The following is a 21,409-nucleotide window of genomic DNA, read 5'->3' as shown; positions in this document are numbered from 1 at the left end:
CTAGGTACTGGGTAGATAATGTAGATAATTATACAATTTCTTATGTGCTAGAAAGCATACATCTTTATGATATATATTCTAGTGCAAAATGTTTAATTCCAATCCATGAGCCTTAAGGCATAATTTCTATATTTCAAGTAGTGTAGGGAATAGAAGCTGAACAATACCATGGGAAGCAACTAGACAAATGCACACGGTAGGAGTCTGTGAGACAACTGTCCTAGTCTCTTTTAGGCAAATGCCAAGAAGAAAGGAGCTGTGCTAGGTTAACATAAATTTAAAGGACTGAAGAGATATGGCTAGTTTCAATGGAAGACGTTGCAAGTTTAGACAATCGGGAAATTTGAATATGGTTTGAAGTAAAAATGTTTTGGAATGAGAAAGTGGAGATTGCCAACTAAAAAAATAAAAATGGTTACAAACCATGATGTCTGGTCTTATGCTGAGGGACAGCGCCCAGGCTCAGAGTTCAGGCCCCATGACTGACAAAAAAAAGCGGGGAGGGGCACTGGGAAGGTGGCTCAGTGGTAGAGCGCTTCTCTTGCATGTATGAGATCCTGGGTTCAATTCCTCGGCACCACATAAGCAGAAAAAGCTGGAAGTGGTGCTGTGGCTCAAGTAGTAGAGCCCCAGCCTTGAGCCGAAGAGCTGAGGGATAATGCCCAGGCCCAGAGTTCAGGCCCCAAGACCAACCAAAAAAGAAAAAAATACATATATATATATATATATATATATGCAGAGAGGTCGGAGGCAAGACTTTGCTGGTAGAGCACTAGCCAATGAGCAAAAGAAGCAGGTACTGAGTTCAAGTCCCATTCTCTGACCTAAAAGAAAAGAAAATAATAATATGCAGAGAATAAGATGAAGTAGGATATGTATTAAGATGTTAATTAGTGGTCATCTCTGAGTACTTGGAATTTAATGTTTTCTCTTTTGCTTTTCTACTTTTTTCAAGGTGTCCACAATTCCCTTATGTCACTTCTATGATAAAAAACATTATTTTAAAACAAGAACATCTAGAAAGTGGTGGCTTTCCTTTCTCTGTTAAATAACTGAGTATAAACAGCACACAGCCCAATTCCTTGAGTACAGAACCAAAGATTCACTACCTTTCTGGTGACAGCATATCCCATTTGTGGGTAAAATACTTAAACACAGAAAATTTTATGTGCTTAGCTTGCAAAGATAATACTAAAGAGTCACAGAAATGTCACTACTCAGTAAGTGCAGGCAAGAGGCCACTATCTTTGAAATATTCAATTAAAAAGAACACAAGTAAGATACATCTTGCTATATGCATCATTCACCCTCCAAATCAAGCCTTGTCTACTAGCATTGATCCTTACCAAAAAAAAAAAAAAAAAAAGCTGGGATCTATTATTTCAAATGCATGGATGGATGGGTTAGGAGTTTTAGGTGAGGCACTCCAACAACCCTCTCCCAGCCTGAGACCCTCCTCTATGCCTCAGGTGTGGTGGGAGTGGTGTTGGGCTCCAGGTCCTCCTGGGGAGGAGAAGCTGAGGCTTCTTGTTCCAGTGCCTCTCGATGTTGGCTGCCTAGGACTGCATCATGGATACTGTAGAATAACAGCTCCTGTAAGGCAGGATTTTCAAAAAACCTATTCCGAGTGAGGTCATTCACTACTTGTGCTGGACAAAAGAAATAAGAAGAAAGTTATTTCACTTCCTTGATTTTGGTCCTGAACAGTAAAAGTAATACTTTCATCTAGCATAAACATGAAAATGCTGTAAACTCTCACTCCAATCACTGTCTTCATCACATCATACCTCTCCATCCCCAGGAAGCTACTATTATTACTATTTGGTGTATTCTGCCAGGATCTCAATGCAAATATAAATAAATATGAATATATATTCTGGCTGCTGTGATAGTGCACACCTGTAATCCCAGCCCTTGGGAGGATGCGGCAGGAGAATTGTGATTTTGAGGCCAGCCTGAGCTATATAATGAGAACCTGTCTCAAAACCAAACAAAAGCAAAAACAAACATTTTCCTTATTACCAAAAAATACCCTGAACAAATTATTTTAAACTATTTTTGCTATTTTAAACTATCTGCTGTTTGGTTACACAGATATAATCTTAAGTTTTTAGCTGTTTTTTTTTCAGTTGACACAAGTTTTATTCAATTGTTTGCTTTTATAACCAATTTTGTGATGACCAAAGTGATAAAGATATACATTTTGCTGTACTTGCAGCATCTTAGGCAAAGGCATTTGTAATGTAGATTTCTGCTCTTTTCCAATCATCCGTTCTGTCAGTCTCTCTGTGACCCTCCTGCCATAGCTTCCTGAGTGCTAGGATAATAGGTACATATGAATTTTTTTTTTTTTTGGTCTAATACTGGGACTTGAACTCAGATGTAACAGTTATTTATTTATTTATTTATTTAGTCAGTTTTGGGCCTTGAACTCTGGGCCTGGGCACTGTCCCTCAGCAATTCAGCTCAAGGCTAGCACTCTACCACTTTAGTCACAGTGCCACTTCCGTATTTTTTCTGCTTATGTGGTGCTGAGGAATCGAACCCAGGGCCTCATGCATGCAAGGCAAGCACTCTACTGCTCAGCCACCTTCCCAGCCCCAGACATAATAGTTTTGCACACTGGCTGGTGCTTTCCCCCCCGAGCCACAACTCCAACCCCATGAATTTAATTTTTAAGGACTATTTTAATAAAAATATAATGTAGAACAATAGCAGGCAAGGTATTCTAAAACTATTGCACACTGTGCACATGAATGGAATTATTACAATGAACCCCACTCATATCACTAATGTTTGCTATTGCAAATGTAAAATTAAAAAAAAACTAGAATGCCAAGACATTCCATCTTAAAGGTGTACTCACCACTGCATCCTGCTAAATATACATAAATACCGACATCTCCGTATTCCTTTACAATCTGTAATAATGTTGAAATAAAGCTTAGTTTCTCTAGATTCTGCCACTCACAAGCCATTTTCTACCAATATACATTTGAGGATATGAAAACTCTTTTTTTTTTACCTTGTATTACTCAGCTTCAATAATTAGCATTTTTAGCTAATCCGTGAAAAGTAATTTTGTAGTTAAATTTTTTTCCCACAGTGATAATTAGTGGTATCAAAAATAAAATTGCTGGGCACCAGTAGCTCCTGCACCGGTAACTCAGGAGGCTGAGATCTGAAGATCATGATTGAAAGCCACCCACGCAGGAAAGTCCTTGAGACTCTTATCTTCAATTAACCACCAGAAAGCTAGAGTTCAAGAGGTAGAGTGCCCACAATGGGACAGAATTAGGCTCTGAATTCAAGCCCCAGGACTTGGCACAAAAAATATTAAAATTTACTTAGGTGTGGCCTTAGGTTTTTAAAAAGAATCTTATATAGAGATAGACAACTGAAATATTTGACAGATGAAGTGATAACAGGCGTGTGTTAAAATAAGAGAAAGTAGATGAAAGGTATAAATGAAATCAGATTGTCCATAGATTTGTAATTATTGAAGCTGAGTGACAGCTACATGGAGATTCAGTCCAATTCTCTGCAGTGACTGATATGAGAGTGGCCATAGAGAGTAGGGTCAAGGTGATACTTACCCCTGCCAGAGTTTTTACTCCAACAGAATCAATAAAATTGACTTGTGTAAAATCCAGGATGATAGTGTGGACAGTCTCTCTGGGAGGCATGAATCTTTGTAGTTCTTCAGGAAATGTGTTTTTGATGACAATTGGAGGATATTTTACTTCATCATCCTCCTCTTCAGGCTTAGTGCCATCTTCTTCAGGTTTGGTACCTTCTGCATCCTTTGTCAAAAATGAAATCAAATCAGAAGTCTATTTACAACTTTTGGTTTTGGATTTCTAATGGGAAATCAGCCCTTATGTCTGCAAGTTACTGCCTATGCACATTCCTTCTAGAATATTTGTTATATTCAGCTTCATAATATGACAAAATGTACATGTACAGAACACTTAGTTTTAGCTCAACTTCTTTTTTTTTTTTTTGGGTCCGGTTGTGGGGCCTGAACTCTGGGCCTGGGCGCTGTCCCTCAGCTCTTCAGCTCAAGGCTAGCGCTTTACCACTTGAGCCACAGCGCCACTTCTGGCTTTTTTTCTTATGTGGTGCTGAGGAATGGAACCCAGGGCCTCATGCATGCAAGGCAAGCACTCTACCACTGAGCCACCTTCCCAGCCCCTCAACTTCTTTTTCATCTCTTCCCATTGCTCCACATTTTTTAATCTAACACAATCTACACTTTTTAGTCAACTTTTCCATTTTGTGATGACTTCTAAAATGGTTCTAATGTCTCAAGCATGACAACTCATGAGTTAGCATAAATTTGAACAGCAAAAACAAGTCTTTGAGCTTTTCATCTATCAGCTGACTAAATCTATAACAAAGTTCCAATTTACCATTAGAGAGTGTGTAGTATTTCTTTTTCTTTTTCCTTCTTTTTTTTTTTTTTAAGTGTTGCCAGTGCCAGTGACTCATGCCTCTAATTCTAGATCTCAGAAGGCTGAGATCTGAGGATTATTGTTTGAAGCCAGCCCAGGCAGGAATGTCTACAAGATTTTTATGCCCAATTAACCACTAAAAGTCAAAAGTGGAGCCGTGGCTCAAGTGGTAGAGTGCTAGCCTTGAGCATTAAAACTCAGGTACAGTTCCCAGGCCCCAAGTTCAAGCCCTGGGTCTGTTTTCCTCCTAGTTAATTTTTATTTCTTTCAAAGCATTGTATTCAATATTTATTTCAGAAGTATCCTCATAACTAATCTTATGATATACTTTTTTTTTTTTTTGTCGGTTGTGGGGATTGAGCTCTGGGCTTGGGCACTGTCCCTGCGCTCTTCAGCTCAAGGTGAGCACTCTACCGCTTGAGCCACAGCACTATTTCTGATTTTCTAGTGGTTTATTGGAGATAAGAGTCACATGGGTTGCTGCCTGAGCTGGCTTTGAACTGTGATCCTCAGAGCTCAGCCTCCTGAGTAGGTAGGATTACAGGCATGAGCCACCGGCACCTAGTTTATGACATACTTTTAATGCATAGAGGATAGACTATTTCCAGGCTTTACCCTATTAGTAACTTCATGCTGTGCTTAGGTTTCAACCATGAGGAAAGATGGGAGGCACTGCAGACCAAGAGACAAAGAGAAGTGATCATACAAAGACCTCAACTCACCACTTTGACCACTGTCGCGTTGGCCATATTTGCATTCCCGACCTCCTTAGCATACTTTCTCATGGCCTTTCTTCTTGCACCCATTATGAGAGCTGGGTTCACTCCAGTCTTCACAAAACAGCAATGTTATAAAATCACTTTATAGCTGCCAGGGAACCACTCAAATTCCACCAAATCTTCAATCTCTCCCCAGGGAACTTTCTGTGCCTAGTCCTGTTCTACCTTGCCTGTGATAACCTGAACGAAGTTACTCCACTAGATTTTCTTAATGTTTCTTTTCTCAAATCATCGAAGAGAAGTTTTAGAGTGCTATTTACCACTTAGGTTTCTCAGATTCTTATATTTCAGACTTTGGCAGTTGATAGTTGGGGTTAAATTATAAACAAAACCAAAGAAACCCACATATCCCCCAAAGAAAATTTAAGATTATTTTTTCACTTTCTTTTTCTTTTTTCTGGTTGGTTGTGGGGCTTAAACTCTGCTTGGGCGCTGTCCTTGTGCTCTTTAGCTCAAGGCGAGCGCTCTACCGCTTGAGCCACAGCACCACTTCTGGTTTTCTAGTGGTTTATTGGAGATAAGAGTCTCATGGACTTTCCTGCCTGGCTGGCTTTGAACTGTGATCCTCAAATCTCAGCCTCCTGAATAGCTAGGATTACAGGTGTGAGCCACCGGTGCCCGGCTATATTTTTTCACTTTCTTAAGGGAACATATATACACGTTATTTTAAAAAAATGAGTAGTGGCAATAGCTGCACAATCATATAAATGTATTTATTGTCACTCACTGAGAATGTTTAAATGGTAAATTTAAGTCATGTATACTTTATCACAGTCAAAAAAGGAGAGAGGTGTAACTCCTTTGAACAATAAACAAACCATTTAACAAAATGTTCTGGGATGGGTGGGGAAAGACAGTGGGGGGGGGCTAAGAATAGAAGGAGGCACGGTGAGCAAATATGGTCATTATATTCAATGTACACTAAGTCAATAAAGAGAAAGAAAATAAAGGAGAAGGACAATGAAATGGTATGATAGTGTTAAGGAGATATTCAAATGGCCCTGCCATCCCAGCCAATCCACAAGTCCTCTGCTGAGAGCAAGTACTAATAATTTCTTGTGACTCACCTTTCTTATTAATGCATTGCTGTATAAGTCACTATTTGCATAGTAAATTGGAGCATTTATTTGGAATATCTTTATTCCAGGAATTTCTTTCACCTGAGAAGTGAAACAGAGAACACGTTAACATATTAGAATGTATTTCAGAATGAGAAGTGCAATTGCCTCCTTCCTCCAAAGTGAACATAAATATAAAAATTGGGAAGGCTCTCCTCTACCCCCTTTCACTTTTTCTTTTTTGTCTTGGATAAAAACTCTTATTAGACAGTCACATCATACGACATCTTTATTAATATACTGGAAAAAGGTCCTACCTCCACGTATGCGTCTATGTCAATGTACACATCAGTGTCAGGAAGCTGTCCCAGGACTTTGTAGCTCGGACTAGAGACAGAGAGTGACAGCATGTGACTTAAACATGGCATGTATAGAGTTGCTAGTAAATTCCAGGATGCTTGATCCTGGCCTGATGCCTTGGCGGAAGGTCTCATGCATAGCATATTCCCAGTGCCATTCTGTTGTGCATGGAGCGACACTGTGATTATTCATGGGAACTGAGGTCCCTCTGACTGGGGAAGCTGGGCTTCCAAGGATGAGGATTTCAACAGGCGGAGGAGGCATGGGTTGTCTTGACTAGCCAGAGCACCCTGGCACCTGATTTGTGTAGGCTTCAATCTGACTGCTCCCAGCAAAAGTCAGTCCTCATTTACTTTCTTACTGACACTAGGGGTAAGGGAATCTCTTTCATAAGCTCCCATGGGTTTTATTACAGTATCTCTGATACTTACGGTCATGCAGTACTTCACTTACACCTACCAAGACACATGTAATTATATTTCACAGTTACGATGGAAGACGATAAACTGTGGCGTAAATGTCAGTCTCTAGATTCATACAAACCCACGTCTGTGTCATTGTCACATTACACAGTGATCTTGGGAAAGTTACCCAATCACTTGAGGACTTAGTTTCCTTACTGTGAAGTAGGGCTAAGTAAGAGTCTTTGGGTTGTTGTAAGGATGAAATGTAAAAGTGTAAGTATTTGTAAATATCTGACAGATAAGTAACTGATAACTTAGCACCACCACTGCTTCATTACCATTATTTGCATTATCTTTATTATGTGGCTGTCATCCTTAGGGAAATGGAACCTTTTTGGAGGGAAGGCCTGTGTCTTATTTACTGCAATATCCTGAGAGTTTAATGCCTTCCTTGGAACATAACACACTAAACAAATATCCATTTTTATTTAAGGAAAATTATAATTACTTTTACAACACCAAACTGCAAGCTCTCTGGGGGCAGAAGTTAACACTCCATCACATTTCTAGTATCCATACTGCATGGGTGTGGTGCTTAGGACCTACTTGCTGAATGAAATGATTGTCTTGTAACCACCTTCTGATATGTAGCAGCTGATAATAAACAAGCATCCTGAGTGATGGCCAACCCCAGCAAGACCACCAATGAGTCAGGCACTGTACAAATTCTCTACATGCCTTCTCATTTAAATTTGCGATAACTATTTCAGGTAGCCAGTATAAGTCCCTTCTTACACACGCAGCACGGAGGTTATGTTTAATCACAGAGCTCACCCAAGAATAGCCAAGATCTGAACCCAGTTTTATCTGATTCTAAAGTTCTCTCTATCTTTGTGGTGATGTTTTTTGATGCCAACAGAATTTTTTTGAAGTATTTGATACCTAACTTACTGGGCTTAGCTTCCTCCCAGGAAGAAAGATGATAGGTTATAGTGGCCCAGAATAGAGGAAGAGTATCTAGGGAACTGCCACACTTCTAGCAACTTTTTTCATTAGTTATTTTCACTCTATGCCAAAGCTTACACTGCTGTGATCCTCCTATTGGTGATTTCTCTTGTTGCTAGGGATGACAGAAGTGCACCACCATGCCCCAGCCATCCTATTTTCCCTGAAGTTTAGAAAACAGGTGCACACTACTACAATCAACTTTGAGAACTTTTTTTTGTCTGGACTGGCTTTGATCCTAATGCCCTGATCTCCTGCATAGCTAGAAATACAGGCTGAGACACTATATGGAGCTTTTTATTTGACATTCCATTTATTTAGTCAGTGGGCTACATGAATGTTATACCACTCACACTAACTAATAATAACCAAGGGACTCTACTTTCAATAGCTTATGCTTACAGTCAACCTTGTAATCTCAGGCAGGACACTCACAGCCACTTCAAGATGGATACCCACCTCTGTGTTCTATAAATCACAGTCAGCAGAGCAATGATGACAGCAGTAATCAAACCGTAGTCCAATCCCAGGAACAAGGAGGACACGAAAGTGGTCAGCCAGATGGTCTAAATGAAAGTCAGAACACGTTATAGAGAAGCAGGCTAAAAACTCCATAAGAATGAAGCACACAGGGGCTGGGAAAGTGGCTCAGTGGTAGAGTGCTTGCCTTGCATGCCTGAGGCCCTGGGTTCAATTCCTCAGCACTACATAAGCAAAAAGAAAAAAAGCCGGAAGTGGCGCTGTGGCTCAAGTGGTAGAGTGCTAGCCTTGAGCTGAAGAGCTGAGGGACATTGCTAAGGCCCAGAGTTCAGGCCCCACGACCGGAACCCCCCCCCCCCCCCAAAATGAAGCACACAAAGCCAAGTAGTATAATCCTAGCTACTCAGTAAGCTGAGGCCTGAGGATCATGGTTTGAAGCCAGTCTGGATAGGAAAATCTGTGAGACTCCAATTAACCACCATCACCCAAAAAAAAAGCTGGAAATGGAGCTGTGGCTTAGGTAGTAGAGTACTAGCCTTGAGCAAAAAAGCTAAGCAATAATGCCCAGCCTTGAATTCAAGCCCCGGTACCAACAGACATGTGCGCACATGTGCACGCACCCACATACGCACAGAGTTTATCTTGCCTAACTGGACAGAACAAAGAACAACTAACTGCATTCTTCTCTATCTCACATTTTCCTTAACATCAATAACCATTGTTGCTGTGATAGGTGAGCCTAACCATCCTCTTCACTTACCAGCTCTATTTTGCTGGTTCTCCAGAAGAAGGGGAGGTCTGAGAACTGCATAAACATTCCTTTCAGGTTGACGATCACAATGGCTGACAGCACAGCCTGAAACACAGTACACCACCCATGTCTCCCCTCTCCACACAACCCCCTCGCAGGGCCCTTCACTGTCTTCCTGCTGCCCTCTTACCTCTTCTCTCCACTCACTTCCTATGTGGCACTTAGGGCATCTTTGGAGCCATAAGCCATGGGCCTTAAAAGAACCAAGCCTTGTGTCTTAGTTATCCAACCACACAGTGTGGCAGTCAAGAACCTTAGAATTAAACGTGGCAGGAGAAGTATTTCACCCATGGTCTTCTTTCTTAGGATTTTCTTTCCATTTTCCTCTTCTCTCCTGGACTACTATCTCAGCAAATAAATTTTGGATGTGTTGAGACATTCTCACGTCTTTAATAAAGGTGTAAGGTTACAAGTCAAATAGAGACTCTGGAAGTCAGCCACTCCAACCCCTTCTTTGCGGATAAGGAAAATGAGACAAAGGGATTTTGAGAAGGCTTTCCCAAGCTCTCCTGGTAGCTACCAGCTGGTTATGAGCAAGATCTTAGTTCTAGACTTGGCTCTTTCCCATACCATCTGGCTGAGATTATAGTAAAAGCCCGTAGGATGGCCACCAAAATAAAAATAAATAAAATAGCAAGATTCTACATATTACACACCTGGGGTAGCGACTCAAAGAGGAATCCAGTGGCTAGTATGACCAGCAGAATCATTAATGAGGCCAAACAACCTGCAAGCTGATGAGAGAAAACACAGGGGAGGGGATATTAGGAGACTAGAATAAGAGGCAGAGCATAGGTTGGTCTTATTTTTTCCATAATCATTGTGGGAAAATCAAGAAAATATGGATTCAAATCAGTCATCCAAACCATCTCCATTTCATAAACTTATACCCTATCCCTATCCCTCTTTGAAGTGTTTGCTCCTATTATTATTATTATTATTATTATTATTATTTTGGTCGGAAGTGGGGCTTGCTTGGGCACTATCTCTCAGCTCTTCAGTTCAAGGCTAGCCCTCTACCACTTGAGCCACCTTTGCCACTTCCAGTTTTCTGGTGGTTTATTGGAGATAAGAATGTCACGGACTTTTCTGTCCGGTCTGGCTTTGAATCACGAGCCTCAGATCTCAGACTCCTGAATAGCTAGGATTACAGGTGAGATCTACCAGCATCTGGCTTGTTTGCTCATCTTATACCTTTCAAACAGAAACTGAACTGCTTGGGTATCTTCAGAGAAATGCTTTTGTCATAGGAAGAAGAACAATATCTGATGCCAACCTAAAGCCCATTAGGGATAGAAGGTTTCAGACAATCACTGGCTGTCCAAAAAGGTAGCTACTTGCCAACTGCAATTATTAGAATGTTTAAAGACTAAAATAAACATAAAAATATTTCAGGTCTTAGTTACACTAGCTATGTTTCAAATGCTCAAGCGTTGCAAGGTGCTGCCATATTGTGTGATGCAAAGACTGAAAATTATGATCACTGTGGAAAGTTCTACTGGATGTGCTGGTTTCCTGCCCATGGTTGGTGTCAAGCTTTCAGGGACAGTCTCTCATGTCTGAACTTTGAGGCTTACTGGTAGCAAACGGAGTGTTGTATAGCTTTCCAATTCAACTGGAGAATACACCTCTGTCCTAGAGATTCAGTTCCTTGTGACTTGCTTCACCCAATCATGCCTTTCTCTGATTCACTACACAGCTCACTATAGCATGGATCTGCAGGCAGAGCATCTTTTGGGTTCAGAATGGGATCAAGTGACTAACATTTAATTACTACCCAAACCACTGGTTCAAAGAGGCATATTGTATACATACTTGAGTCTTCCCTCCAGTTCCCTCCTGAACCAGGCTTCGAGACAAGGAGCAAGAAATGGAAAAGGTCTGGAAGAGAGATCCAATGGAATTGCACAGTCCTAGGGCAATGAGCTCCTTTTTCATGTGAAAAAAAAAAAAAAACCAGAAGATATAGCTTACTCTTTAGACAGAAAAACATGACTGGTCACTTCAGAAACAGTGCAAGCTACCTCTTTGATATTCCTTCAGACACAAGAAACTCTTTAGTATAAACTCAAAATAGAAATTATGACATATTTTATGGTGGGAGAAAAAAACCACTTTGGATTTTTATTGTGTTGGAGATAAATGCTCTGATTCCTATGAAACCTATTTCTTAAAATTTTCTCCTTCACAATTAAAGCTTTTTACAAAAAGAAAAATAATACAGTAAAAGGGAAAATAATTTTGTTGTTTAAAAGAAAGGCTTTGATGTAGATTTACTGCCCATGTCTTCCTGGGATCAGGAAGTCCTGCTCGTGGGCTGTTGAGGGATTTCTATTGATCCCTGAATTTAGCAAAGATGTGGAACCTTAGATTTCTCCCTAGAAATGCACAGGGAAGTTAATCTGTCATAAAAAGATTATAGCTCATGGTGTTTGGATCCAACCTATCTGTGGCTATGTTGTAAAACAAAAACTAAAACTGGCTTCAAATAGGATACTATGGGGGCTGGGAAGGTGGCTCAGTGGTAGAGCGCTTGCCTTGCATGCCTGAGGCCCTGGGTTCAATTCCCCAGCACCACATAAGCAAAAAGAAAAAAAGCCGGAAGTGGCGCTGTGGCTCAAGTGGTAGAGCGCTAGCCTTGAGCTGAAGAGCTGAGGGACAGTGCCCAGGCCCAGAGTTCAGGCCCCACAACTGGACCAAAAAAAAAAAAAAAAAATAGGATACTATGGAATTTGGGTGATGAATCACATAGTCAAGGTTTAATGAACAGACCTAGGCCTTCCTGAGGAGCAAAAATGATTCTGGAGAGATATTTGACTCTTGGGCTGTAGAGTCTACCATGTCCTATCTAAACTTAAGGAAACCATCTGTAGGAATATGGCAGCTATATACTTCCTATCCCAAACTTCACTATGCTAGGTGAACTCCTTTTCCTGAAGTAAGGAAGGGAGGAAGACTCCACTCCTCAGAGTTTAATTACCTGCTGCTCATAAGTAACACAAGTTATACTTTGGAATAAATGTATGCTTTAAATATCTTCATTACTCAAACAAAGCATTTTCTATCAAGACAGAGAAATCGAGTTCATTTGTCCTCAAGAAGTATGACACCACTGTATGACAAAAGTATAGCTGGTTTTTACCTGATTACCATCAACCTGGTAGCCATGTTTATTTGCCAAGGTCTTGGCCATTGAGATGGTCACTGAAAATCCAACGATGGCTATGGCAATTGCATCCACATACACGAGGTGGAAGAGGCTGGTGTCAGGGTTGGCTGGAGGGAGTAGCCTGAAAAGTTAATCTGACTTTAGCTCAAGTGTTGTGACCATGGGGACAGAAAGCAAAGACCAGAGTAGAGCATGTGAGAGGGGCGTTTTGTGCAAATAAGGTGAGAAATGCTTGGGTACTTGTTTAGTCTGGTTTGGCATAAAAGAGCCCCCTTCTCCCCTCATCCCTCCTCAACCCCCTACCCTGAAACAGAGAGAGGTTTTTCCTAGGTCCACACTAGAGAAGGCCAACTTCTCCTAGGATGGGTTATCAGCAGAGATCAGATGCCGGGTTATTTATAAACAGAGTAATCTCACACCTCATGGCACCCTGATGAGAGGTGTAAGTAAGATACAGAGGCAGGAAGAGGAGAGGGTCAGTGAAGTGCTCAGATACCACAAGACATCTGAACCAGTCTAGGAGTGGGGAGGGTGTAGGACAGGGTAACTTAGAGGAGAACTCTGTCCTGGTAACATTACTCACTCTTCTCTCTTGCTATATTGGAGGTAAGGACTCTGAATCTATTAACTCTTCCTATGCCATTGTCCCTTCAATTGCTCTCTACCACGGGAAATAAGAAGCAGAAGATTAGACTCCTTGAGTCTCACTTGCAATGTAGAGAAGCCCAAAGTGTAACTCTTAGAGCCCTGTAGAAGGCAACCCAAGTTCATTCTTAGGGTTTGGGATACTTTTCCTAAAGCATCCCGAACTGAAAGGGTTCCCTGGACTGTTAGAAGGGAAGGTGCCATAGGGGATTTTTAAAAAAAAATTTATTTATTTTTTATTGTGAAAATACTGTACAGAGGGGTTACAATTACATGGGCAAGATAATGAGTACATTTCTTATCAAGCATTGTAGCCTCCTCCTTTGTTTCCCCTTCAGCCTGCTCCAGAGCAAGGCAATGGACTAAATAATAGTAACAATAATCACTTTATAGATTCAGAAGCTAGCTATTAGGTGCTTCCTGGGTGACAGACTCTGTGTTTATTTTATTATTTCCTATAGCCTTGTCAACGAGACACCATTATAATCAGTATTTTGCAGCTGTGGAAAACAAGACCTAGTGAGGTGAAGCAAGTTGTCCCCAGTCAATCAGTTCATCTTCTAAATCCAATAACACTATGACAAAGGTGCTGGTCTATACCTGCTTTTTTTTACTACATCACAGCATGGTGGCATAAAAGAAGTTGCAAGTTCTGGAGTGAGGAAAGGGAGGGCAGTGAGGGGCTTCTGTTACCTTTGTATGACATACTATATGCTTCATAAAATCCATCTCACTTTTCTCCACAACCATCCTATAAGATACATGCCAGGTATCCCAACTTCTAGGGGAAAACAGGTATTTTCAGATCTTCAGTGATTTTCCCAAGATAGAACAGAAAGTCAAAACCAGGGTGCCCGAGTATAAAATGAGTTGTCTTTCCCTGCACTTTGTTGCATAAGTATTAACCAACAGGGATGGCCTTGTGGTGGGTTCTGGCCTGGGAAATAATATGCAAAATGACTACTTTTGGAATGAGGTAAAAAAAAGTCAGTTGTCACTTTCTGGCCCTGTGGTGTGTGAGCACTTATGAGTGTGTATAGATGAGGGTGATTGTTTGCCTTCAAACCCAGTCAACACCATTCCTCTCATGCTTGCATGGGAACATGGCTTCTCCCGTGGCGATGAGGAATCTGTCTCCCCCGCTTGCTGAATCAGGGCTGGCCCTTGAATATGTTTGGAACAACAGAGAATGGTGCAAAGGAGTTCATCTGAAAAGGCGTGGCAATTTCCCTGTTCTTCTTTCTTGTTACACAAGATACCCTGTAAAGCAGTGTGGCTTCCATGCTGTGGACCCTGGGGGAAATGTGATAACCCGGCAGCTCCTAGCTGTCACCGTCACTCAGGCTTGTAGACTATAAGCTAGTAGACTATAAGCTCCACAAATGCAAGGACTTTTAGCCTGTGTGACACAGATATATGTGACTGACCATCTCTTAGGTCATTCAACAAGAGTTATACCTTCTCATGACCGATCTGCAGGAGGGACCCAAGGGAGACCAGCATCCTGACTGCACCCAACCAAGACTGAAAAGTTACGAGTAACTGAATGCTTGCCTTTTGGGGTTATGTGGCATAGCAGTAAGACTCTCAGGTAAGAGCAATAGTATGATTGTATTTACTTAGAAAGGTAAGCTATTTGTTACTTACTAGTTTTGGGCAAAGTCCCAGAAAGATAAGGTTTCTGGGTAGCCAAGTTTCAGAAAGGTAAAATCTTCTTTATTTATTTAAGTTTAGCTATCACATATAGAAGGAAAGCAACATAGCTGACACGAGGCAAAGGGAAATGAAGGTATTAAGAATCAATTATGGTGCCTGAATTTTAACACATCAGCATATTTTTTAAAGGAGAAACTCACATGAAAGATTTTTATTTAATCAAAGTATTTGTGAGCAGAAACTAAATAGGATTATCTATTGTATCTAATCAGAGACTAATGTTTATCACAGGAGTGGGCTAGAGAGCCAGGGGTGAGGTAATGGAAAGAGCATACGCATGGGCTATCAGAAGACCAAGTTCTGGGTCCAGACTGGGTCTCACCAATGAGGTGCTGAGGCCCATACATGTGTCTCAAATATCACCTTCCCTGCTACCCAACCTGCAGCAGCAACCCCAGTCCTGCAGTCTCCTACTTGGTCCAGAGAGAGAGAGAGAGAGCGCAAGAGAGAGAGAGAGAGACAGACAGACAGAGGACAGAGACAGAGAGACAGAGACAGAGAGACAGAGAGAGAGACAGAGAGGCAGAAAGACAGAGACAGAGACACAGAGAGAGACATAGAGAGAGACAGAGACAGAGACAGTGACAGAGAGACAGAGGATCGGAGGTGGTTACTACTCATGCTCCTTCAAACATAGAGAGAATAACAAATGTTAAACATGTGGAGTCAGGCAGTGTAGGTCCAGTTTTCAGAGCATTTCTCCCTGTTTGTGTGTTCATTGTGTGACTAGCTGTGTCCAGTAGACTACCAGCTCCAACAATGCAAGGACCTTTAGCCTGTGTGTCTGTTTTTTGTTTTCAACCGTGGAGTCTCTGGACCCCATCGTGTCACCATGCATTACTATCAATTCAAAATGGATTAAAGGCCTCAACATCAAACCTGAAACTTTAAAACGACGGCAGGACAGAATAGGAGAGACACTAGAATATAAAGGCACAGGCAGGAACTTCCTGAACAGAGTTCCAGGGTCACAAGAAATTGGAGAGACCTGATAAATGGGACTACCTTAAAAGAAAAAGTTTCTGCACAGGTAAAGACATAGCTTCCAAATTAGAAAGGCAGCCAACCAACTGGGAAAAGATATTTACCAGCTATATATCAAACAAAGGCCTAATATCCATTATATACAGGGAACTCAAGAAACTAATTCCTCCCAAATCATTAAATGGGCAAGGGAGGTAAAGAGAGACTTCTCAGAAGAGATAAAAATGAAAAGAAACACATGAGAAAATGTTCATTATCCCTGTCTGTAAAGGAAATGCAAATAAAAATAACCCTGAGACACCACTTTACTCTGTAGTCAGAATGGCCTATATCCTAAATTCAGCCAATGACAAATGCTGGTAGGGATACAGAGAAAGAGGAACCCTACTGCACTGCTGGTGAGAATGTAAACAAATACAACCACTCTGGAAAGCAGTCTGGAGGTTCCTTAGAAAGAGAAATATTAACCTTTCCTATGACTCAGCCATACCACTCCTAGGCATCTACCCTGACCAACAGAACCAGGATACAAGGACACATGCACCTCCATGTTCATTGCTGAACTATTCACAATAGCCAGGATATGGAAACAACCCAGATGCCCCACTACAAATGAATGGATCAAAAAATTGTAGAACCTATATTCAATGGAATATTATGCAGCTATTAGAAAGGACAAAATAACGGCATTTGCAGGGAAATGGATGGAACTAGAACAAATCATGTTGAGCAAGGTAAGCCAAGATCAGAGAGACAAACAGCACATGGTCTCCCTGATATGCAGATATTAAATTCAAAATGCAAGAAGATATGACAAAGTACACGGGACTCATTTGTCGTATCATTTCTAGGTGACTCCATGTTCTTGACCTCACATATGGTATATACATGGGCACATCTGAGGGAAGCTAGGAGGTGGGCACAGAATCAGAGGGAAACCGGAAAAATACAACAGAGGGGCCCATCAGTTGCAGTGGACATGGATGAAAGTGAACTAAGCAACTCAAGGGCAGTGATGGGAGAGAGAATGATAGAGAAAGAGGGAACAGCTGACACTGAGCAAAAGGAAAAAAGTGTACATATCACCTGATTTGGAAAAAATAGCTGTAGTATCAAAGTTTGTAGAGTCCATAAGCTTTATAGACCATCATAATGACAATGTGCCTCATGAAGGTTAAAATATGTTTGTGACTTTAAGTATCTATCCCACAATACTGTGAATTTTGTGAAATTTATGGAATCTGTAATCACTTAATCTCAATAAAGAAGAAGAAAAAAGCATTGAATTAACATATGTTGGATATAAAATACACTTTCTTGTAAAAAGTTTATTATATACAGAATATATAATAGAATATAAACATCAACTGAGATGATAGATATAAAAGTAGTTTATCAAGCCGGGTGTGCTGACTCAAACCTGTAATCCTAGCTACTTTAGAGGCAGAATGGGGAATCAACGTTTGAGAAAATTTTGTGAGATTCCATCTTGACCAACAGGTAGAGATGGTAGTGCACCCCGAGCTACAGGGGAAGCAAAATGGCTAGATATGGTAGTGCATGTCCTGCATTCCATTGCCAAAAATAGGGGAATCACACTCCAGGCTGGCCTGGAAAGGTTAGCCTGAGCATAAAGAGAGACTCTATCTTGAAAATAACCAGACCAGGGGGGAGGGGAGGAGTATGGGAAGGGATGGGAAGGGGAAACAACGAGGAGGCAACAATGCTTGATAAGAAATGTACTTGTTATCTTGCCCATGTAATTGTAACCCCTCTGTACGGTATTCTCACAATAAAAAAAAAGAAAAAAAAGATAATAACTAGACGAAACAGGACTGGAGGTGTGGCTTAAGTGGTAGAATGTGTGACACTAGTAAGCCTGAGGCTTGCTAGTTCAAATGCTAAAAAGTACATTTCAGAACTTTTTACGACCATTGAAATAGAAATAAAAATGTAATTGCTGTGCTATAGCTTAACATTGAGTCCTTCTAAGTAACATATCTATGGAACTGACTTTTTTTTGTTTTTTTGTTTTTTTTGGGTCCGGTCCTGGGGCCTGAACTCTGGGCCTGGGCGCTGTCCCTCAGCTCTTCAGCTCAAGGCTAGCGCTCTACCACTTGAGCCACAGCGCCACTTCCGGCTTTTTTCTTTTTGCTTATGTGGTGCTGAGGAATCGAACCCAGGGCCTCATGTGTGCAAGGCAAGCGCTCTACCACTGAGCTACCTTCCCAGCCCTGGAACTGACATTTTGTTTAGAAGTTTATAGAGTACAAGTTTCCTCCCTTCACATGGCTCCATGGCTGAACGCTGCCACAGAACACTGACAACCAGGCAGCCTCCAGCTGTCAGAGAGCACGCTCTGCTTCCTCGGCCTCCCAGGACACTCTAGGATGGATCTGAGGGTTCTGTTTGGCAAAAGTCTGACTGTTCTTTTGTCAGAGAGAAGAGGCTGATGAGAGAAAGAGATGGAAATGGTAAAGGGGACAGAAGGCCAGAGACAAGCTGAGAGGTGCAGAGAAAAAGAGAGGAGCAGCGGGGATCAGAAGCTGGTGACCACTTGTGCCCCTTCAAGTGTAATGTTAAAAATGTGGAGTTAGGCAGTATAGGTCAAGAAAATAAGTAAGCCCTAAAATAGAAAGTCTGCTAGAATAATAAGCCCCTGAAGCTTCAGCCAGCCTGCCTGGGACATATGCTGGGAGTGCAGTAGCACCTGCTCTAGGCCCCTGCCTCCTGTGCTCTCTCTCACAGATGCCCTGGGGGTGAGTACCTGCTACTGCATCCACCTGGCAGGCGAGGAAGCTGAAACTTTGCAAAAGTAAGTGACCTGGGCTGGGAAGGTGGCTGTGTGGTAGAGCGCTTGCCTTGCGTACATGAGGCCTTGGGTTCGATTCCTCAGCACCACATAAGCAGAAAAAGCCAGAAGGGACACTGTGGCTCAAGTGGTAGAGCGCTAGCCCTGAGCTGAAGAGCTGAGGGACAGCGCCCAGGCCCAGAGTTCAGGCCCCACAACCAGCAAAAAACAAACAAACAAAAAAACCAAACAAACAAAAAAAGTAAGTGACTTGCCCAAAGCCACACTAACAAAGGTAGGCTGGGATTTAGGTATTTTTTTCTTCATTACTGGGTCATTCAAGGAGTGATAAAAAAAAAAAAAACTGTTAAGGAAAGCATAAGAAAACAAACCAACATCAACAAAAATCATTTCCCACTTTCAGTAGGATTCTAAAATGGTGCCACTGTTGTGGAAACTAATAAGGGGATTCTTAGGGGTGGGGTGGGGTTTTGGGTTGAGGGTGGGGGTGGAGGTAATCCTTTCAATTCAGAAGTCCTATGTCATCCAGTAATTCTATGTTGGGTGTATAGAATATAATCAAAAGCTGAGTCTTGAAGACCATGCCAAGAACATATATATATATATATATATATAGTTATAGTTATAGTTATAGTTATGTGGGTTGTTTCCACATAACTATATATGGATGAATGGAGAAACAAAATACAGTCTATACACACAATGGGATATTACTCCACCTTTAAAAGGAAAAAAAAACATTGTCATACCCTGTGGCATGGACAAAATCTTGAGGATACTATGTGAAGTGAAACAAGTTAGTCATGAAATTCTATATGGTTCAACTGATAAATAACCAAAAGTAGTCAAATTTCATAGAAACAGAAAAGAACAGTGGTTATCAGGGACAGGGATGGTGAAGGAGGGAGTTGTTTAATGGTGCACAGTTTCACATTTGCAAGTTAAAAAGTCCAAGATTTGTTTTACACATTGAATATACTTAATCTTGCTGGAGCGTATACTTAAAATTGGTTAAGATGGTAAACTTCGTGCAGTGCTTCTTTAAAAGCACAATAAACATACACATACACATGAACATTCACACACCATGTGTGCCTCCAGCCCCGGGACTCCTCAATTATTTGACAGCTGGGAAAGCAATCATTTTTCACCCTAAGAATGCTATTACAGGAGGCAGAAACAGCAGACCCATGGACTGTTACTTCAGATAAACAATTTCCTACCCTAGAGGAAGTGTTCCAACAACATCCACATTGTAGGATTCTTGCAAGTTAAATCCAGCTGAAATGCCAGTGCCCATGACCACCTAAAACAGACACAAATTGAAATACAGCTTTAGACAGGAATATTCAAATGTCACAAAAATCATCTTCAAAGAGTTTGCTAGCCAAGCCAAATTATTTCTCAATGAATATCACAAACATTCAGACTTACGATTCTGTTAGCTTTCAGTAATTCTAACTTCTCTCACTGACTACCTCGCATAACTACAAGGGGCTGTCTGCTTTCCTGGAGTTCTGGAGTTGCTTCCTTTTCCCTTTATTCTCTTCCTGTTGAGATGTGTGGCTAGGTGACCCCAAAGCCTCTTTGGGGTTCACCTTTGGGTTATGATGATGATACAAAATTGTCCATCATCACGATGGACAATAGACTGCAGATCCTCCTGGCACCTCTTTTTCTAGGCCAGTGGCACCAATAGAGTCCGAGGCTTTTCCCAGCCTCCTACAGCTGTCTGAAAGGTGGCAGGACTTTTTTTTTTTTTTGTCTTTGTGCTCTATACCAACCATTTGTTTTCATATCTCAAACCTTGTTTTTCAGTCTGGCTAAATTTGGACCAGACAAATATTGGTTTGGTTTTGCTTTTTTTGAAAAAGCTATTTTCCATGTAACCCAGGTTGGCCCTGAACTCACGATCCTGTCTCAGTCTCCACAGACCTGAGACTACAGAAATGTGCTATCAGGGTTGGGCAACAAGTAGAGCTTTTAATTTTTACCTTTATAGCACCCATATTATGCACTTCAGAGCCTCAGGTGCAAAAAGGATTTTACTGGGCATTTTGAATTTTAAAGGATTCACACTTGTAGTTAGAAGTAGGTCAGGGTTTGAGCATCAGTTCACAGATGACTCGTGTTTTACTGAAGCAGGTAATTTAAACTACCCATGTGACCAGGAGGTAAGGGAATAGTGTCCACTCTGATCCCAAAGCTGAGGATTTGGACAGTGCCCACCAGGTATACACATGAATAAATAATTGTGATTACTGAAAACTAATATTAATTTATAGTAAAATATTGTGATCATTTTATGTACAAATGAAATTTATTTATTTATCTACTGAAAGTACTGTTGGTCATAAATATATATTAATGTTTGGTTGTACTATGTCTTAAAATTTTTTTGGTCGTGGGGCTTGAACTCTGGGCTTGGGCGCTGTCCTTGTGCTCTTCAGCTCAAGGTGAGTGCTCTACGGCTTGAGCCACAGCGCCACTTCCGGCTTTCTAGTGGTTTAATGGAGATAAGAGTCTCACAGACTTTTCTGCCCTACTGCCTGGGCTGGCTTTGAACCATGATCCTCAGATCTCAGCCTCCTGAATAGTTAGGATTACAGGCGTGAGCCACCAGCGCCCGGCTTGTACTACTTATTAAATGGAATGCTCAGGTATTTAGTTTGGCTTGAAAATGGCATGGAAATGAGAAAGATTGAGATCTTTTCTTTTATTCTATCTCTTGT

At 41.2% G+C, this 21,409-nt stretch overlaps 1 protein-coding gene across 4 annotated transcripts in view; it reads right to left on the bottom strand.

The window, feature by feature from the left end:
* Nucleotides 1–1,458: 1,458 nt before the first annotated feature.
* Slc26a5 (solute carrier family 26 member 5) overlaps nt 1,459–21,409 on the bottom strand; it is a 31,696-nt gene continuing 11,745 nt past the window's right edge. For 2 of the 4 annotated variants that reach the window (XM_042684673.1, XM_042684670.1), the window contains 12 exons: nt 19,901–19,983; nt 12,494–12,641; nt 11,167–11,280; nt 10,008–10,085; nt 9,301–9,396; nt 8,520–8,626; nt 6,609–6,678; nt 6,301–6,393; nt 5,177–5,284; nt 3,597–3,803; nt 2,867–2,921; nt 1,459–1,649 (listed from right to left, as the gene is read on the bottom strand). In XM_042684673.1, coding sequence (XP_042540607.1) covers nt 1,459–1,649; nt 2,867–2,921; nt 3,597–3,803; nt 5,177–5,284; nt 6,301–6,393; nt 6,609–6,678; nt 8,520–8,626; nt 9,301–9,396; nt 10,008–10,085; nt 11,167–11,280; nt 12,494–12,641; nt 19,901–19,983 — 1,350 coding nt within the window. The remainder of the gene's footprint in view (nt 1,650–2,866; nt 2,922–3,596; nt 3,804–5,176; nt 5,285–6,300; nt 6,394–6,608; nt 6,679–8,519; nt 8,627–9,300; nt 9,397–10,007; nt 10,086–11,166; nt 11,281–12,493; nt 12,642–19,900; nt 19,984–21,409) is intronic. The other 2 variants (XM_042684671.1, XM_042684672.1) reach the window with 2 other exon arrangements.

This window comes from Dipodomys spectabilis, unplaced genomic scaffold (assembly GCF_019054845.1).
Source record: "Dipodomys spectabilis isolate Male_0828 unplaced genomic scaffold, ASM1905484v1 ptg000089l, whole genome shotgun sequence".
Taxonomy (NCBI): Eukaryota; Metazoa; Chordata; class Mammalia; order Rodentia; family Heteromyidae; genus Dipodomys; species Dipodomys spectabilis.
The sequence above is the reverse complement of the archived record's forward strand: the minus strand, read 5'-3'. Positions and strand labels throughout refer to the sequence as shown.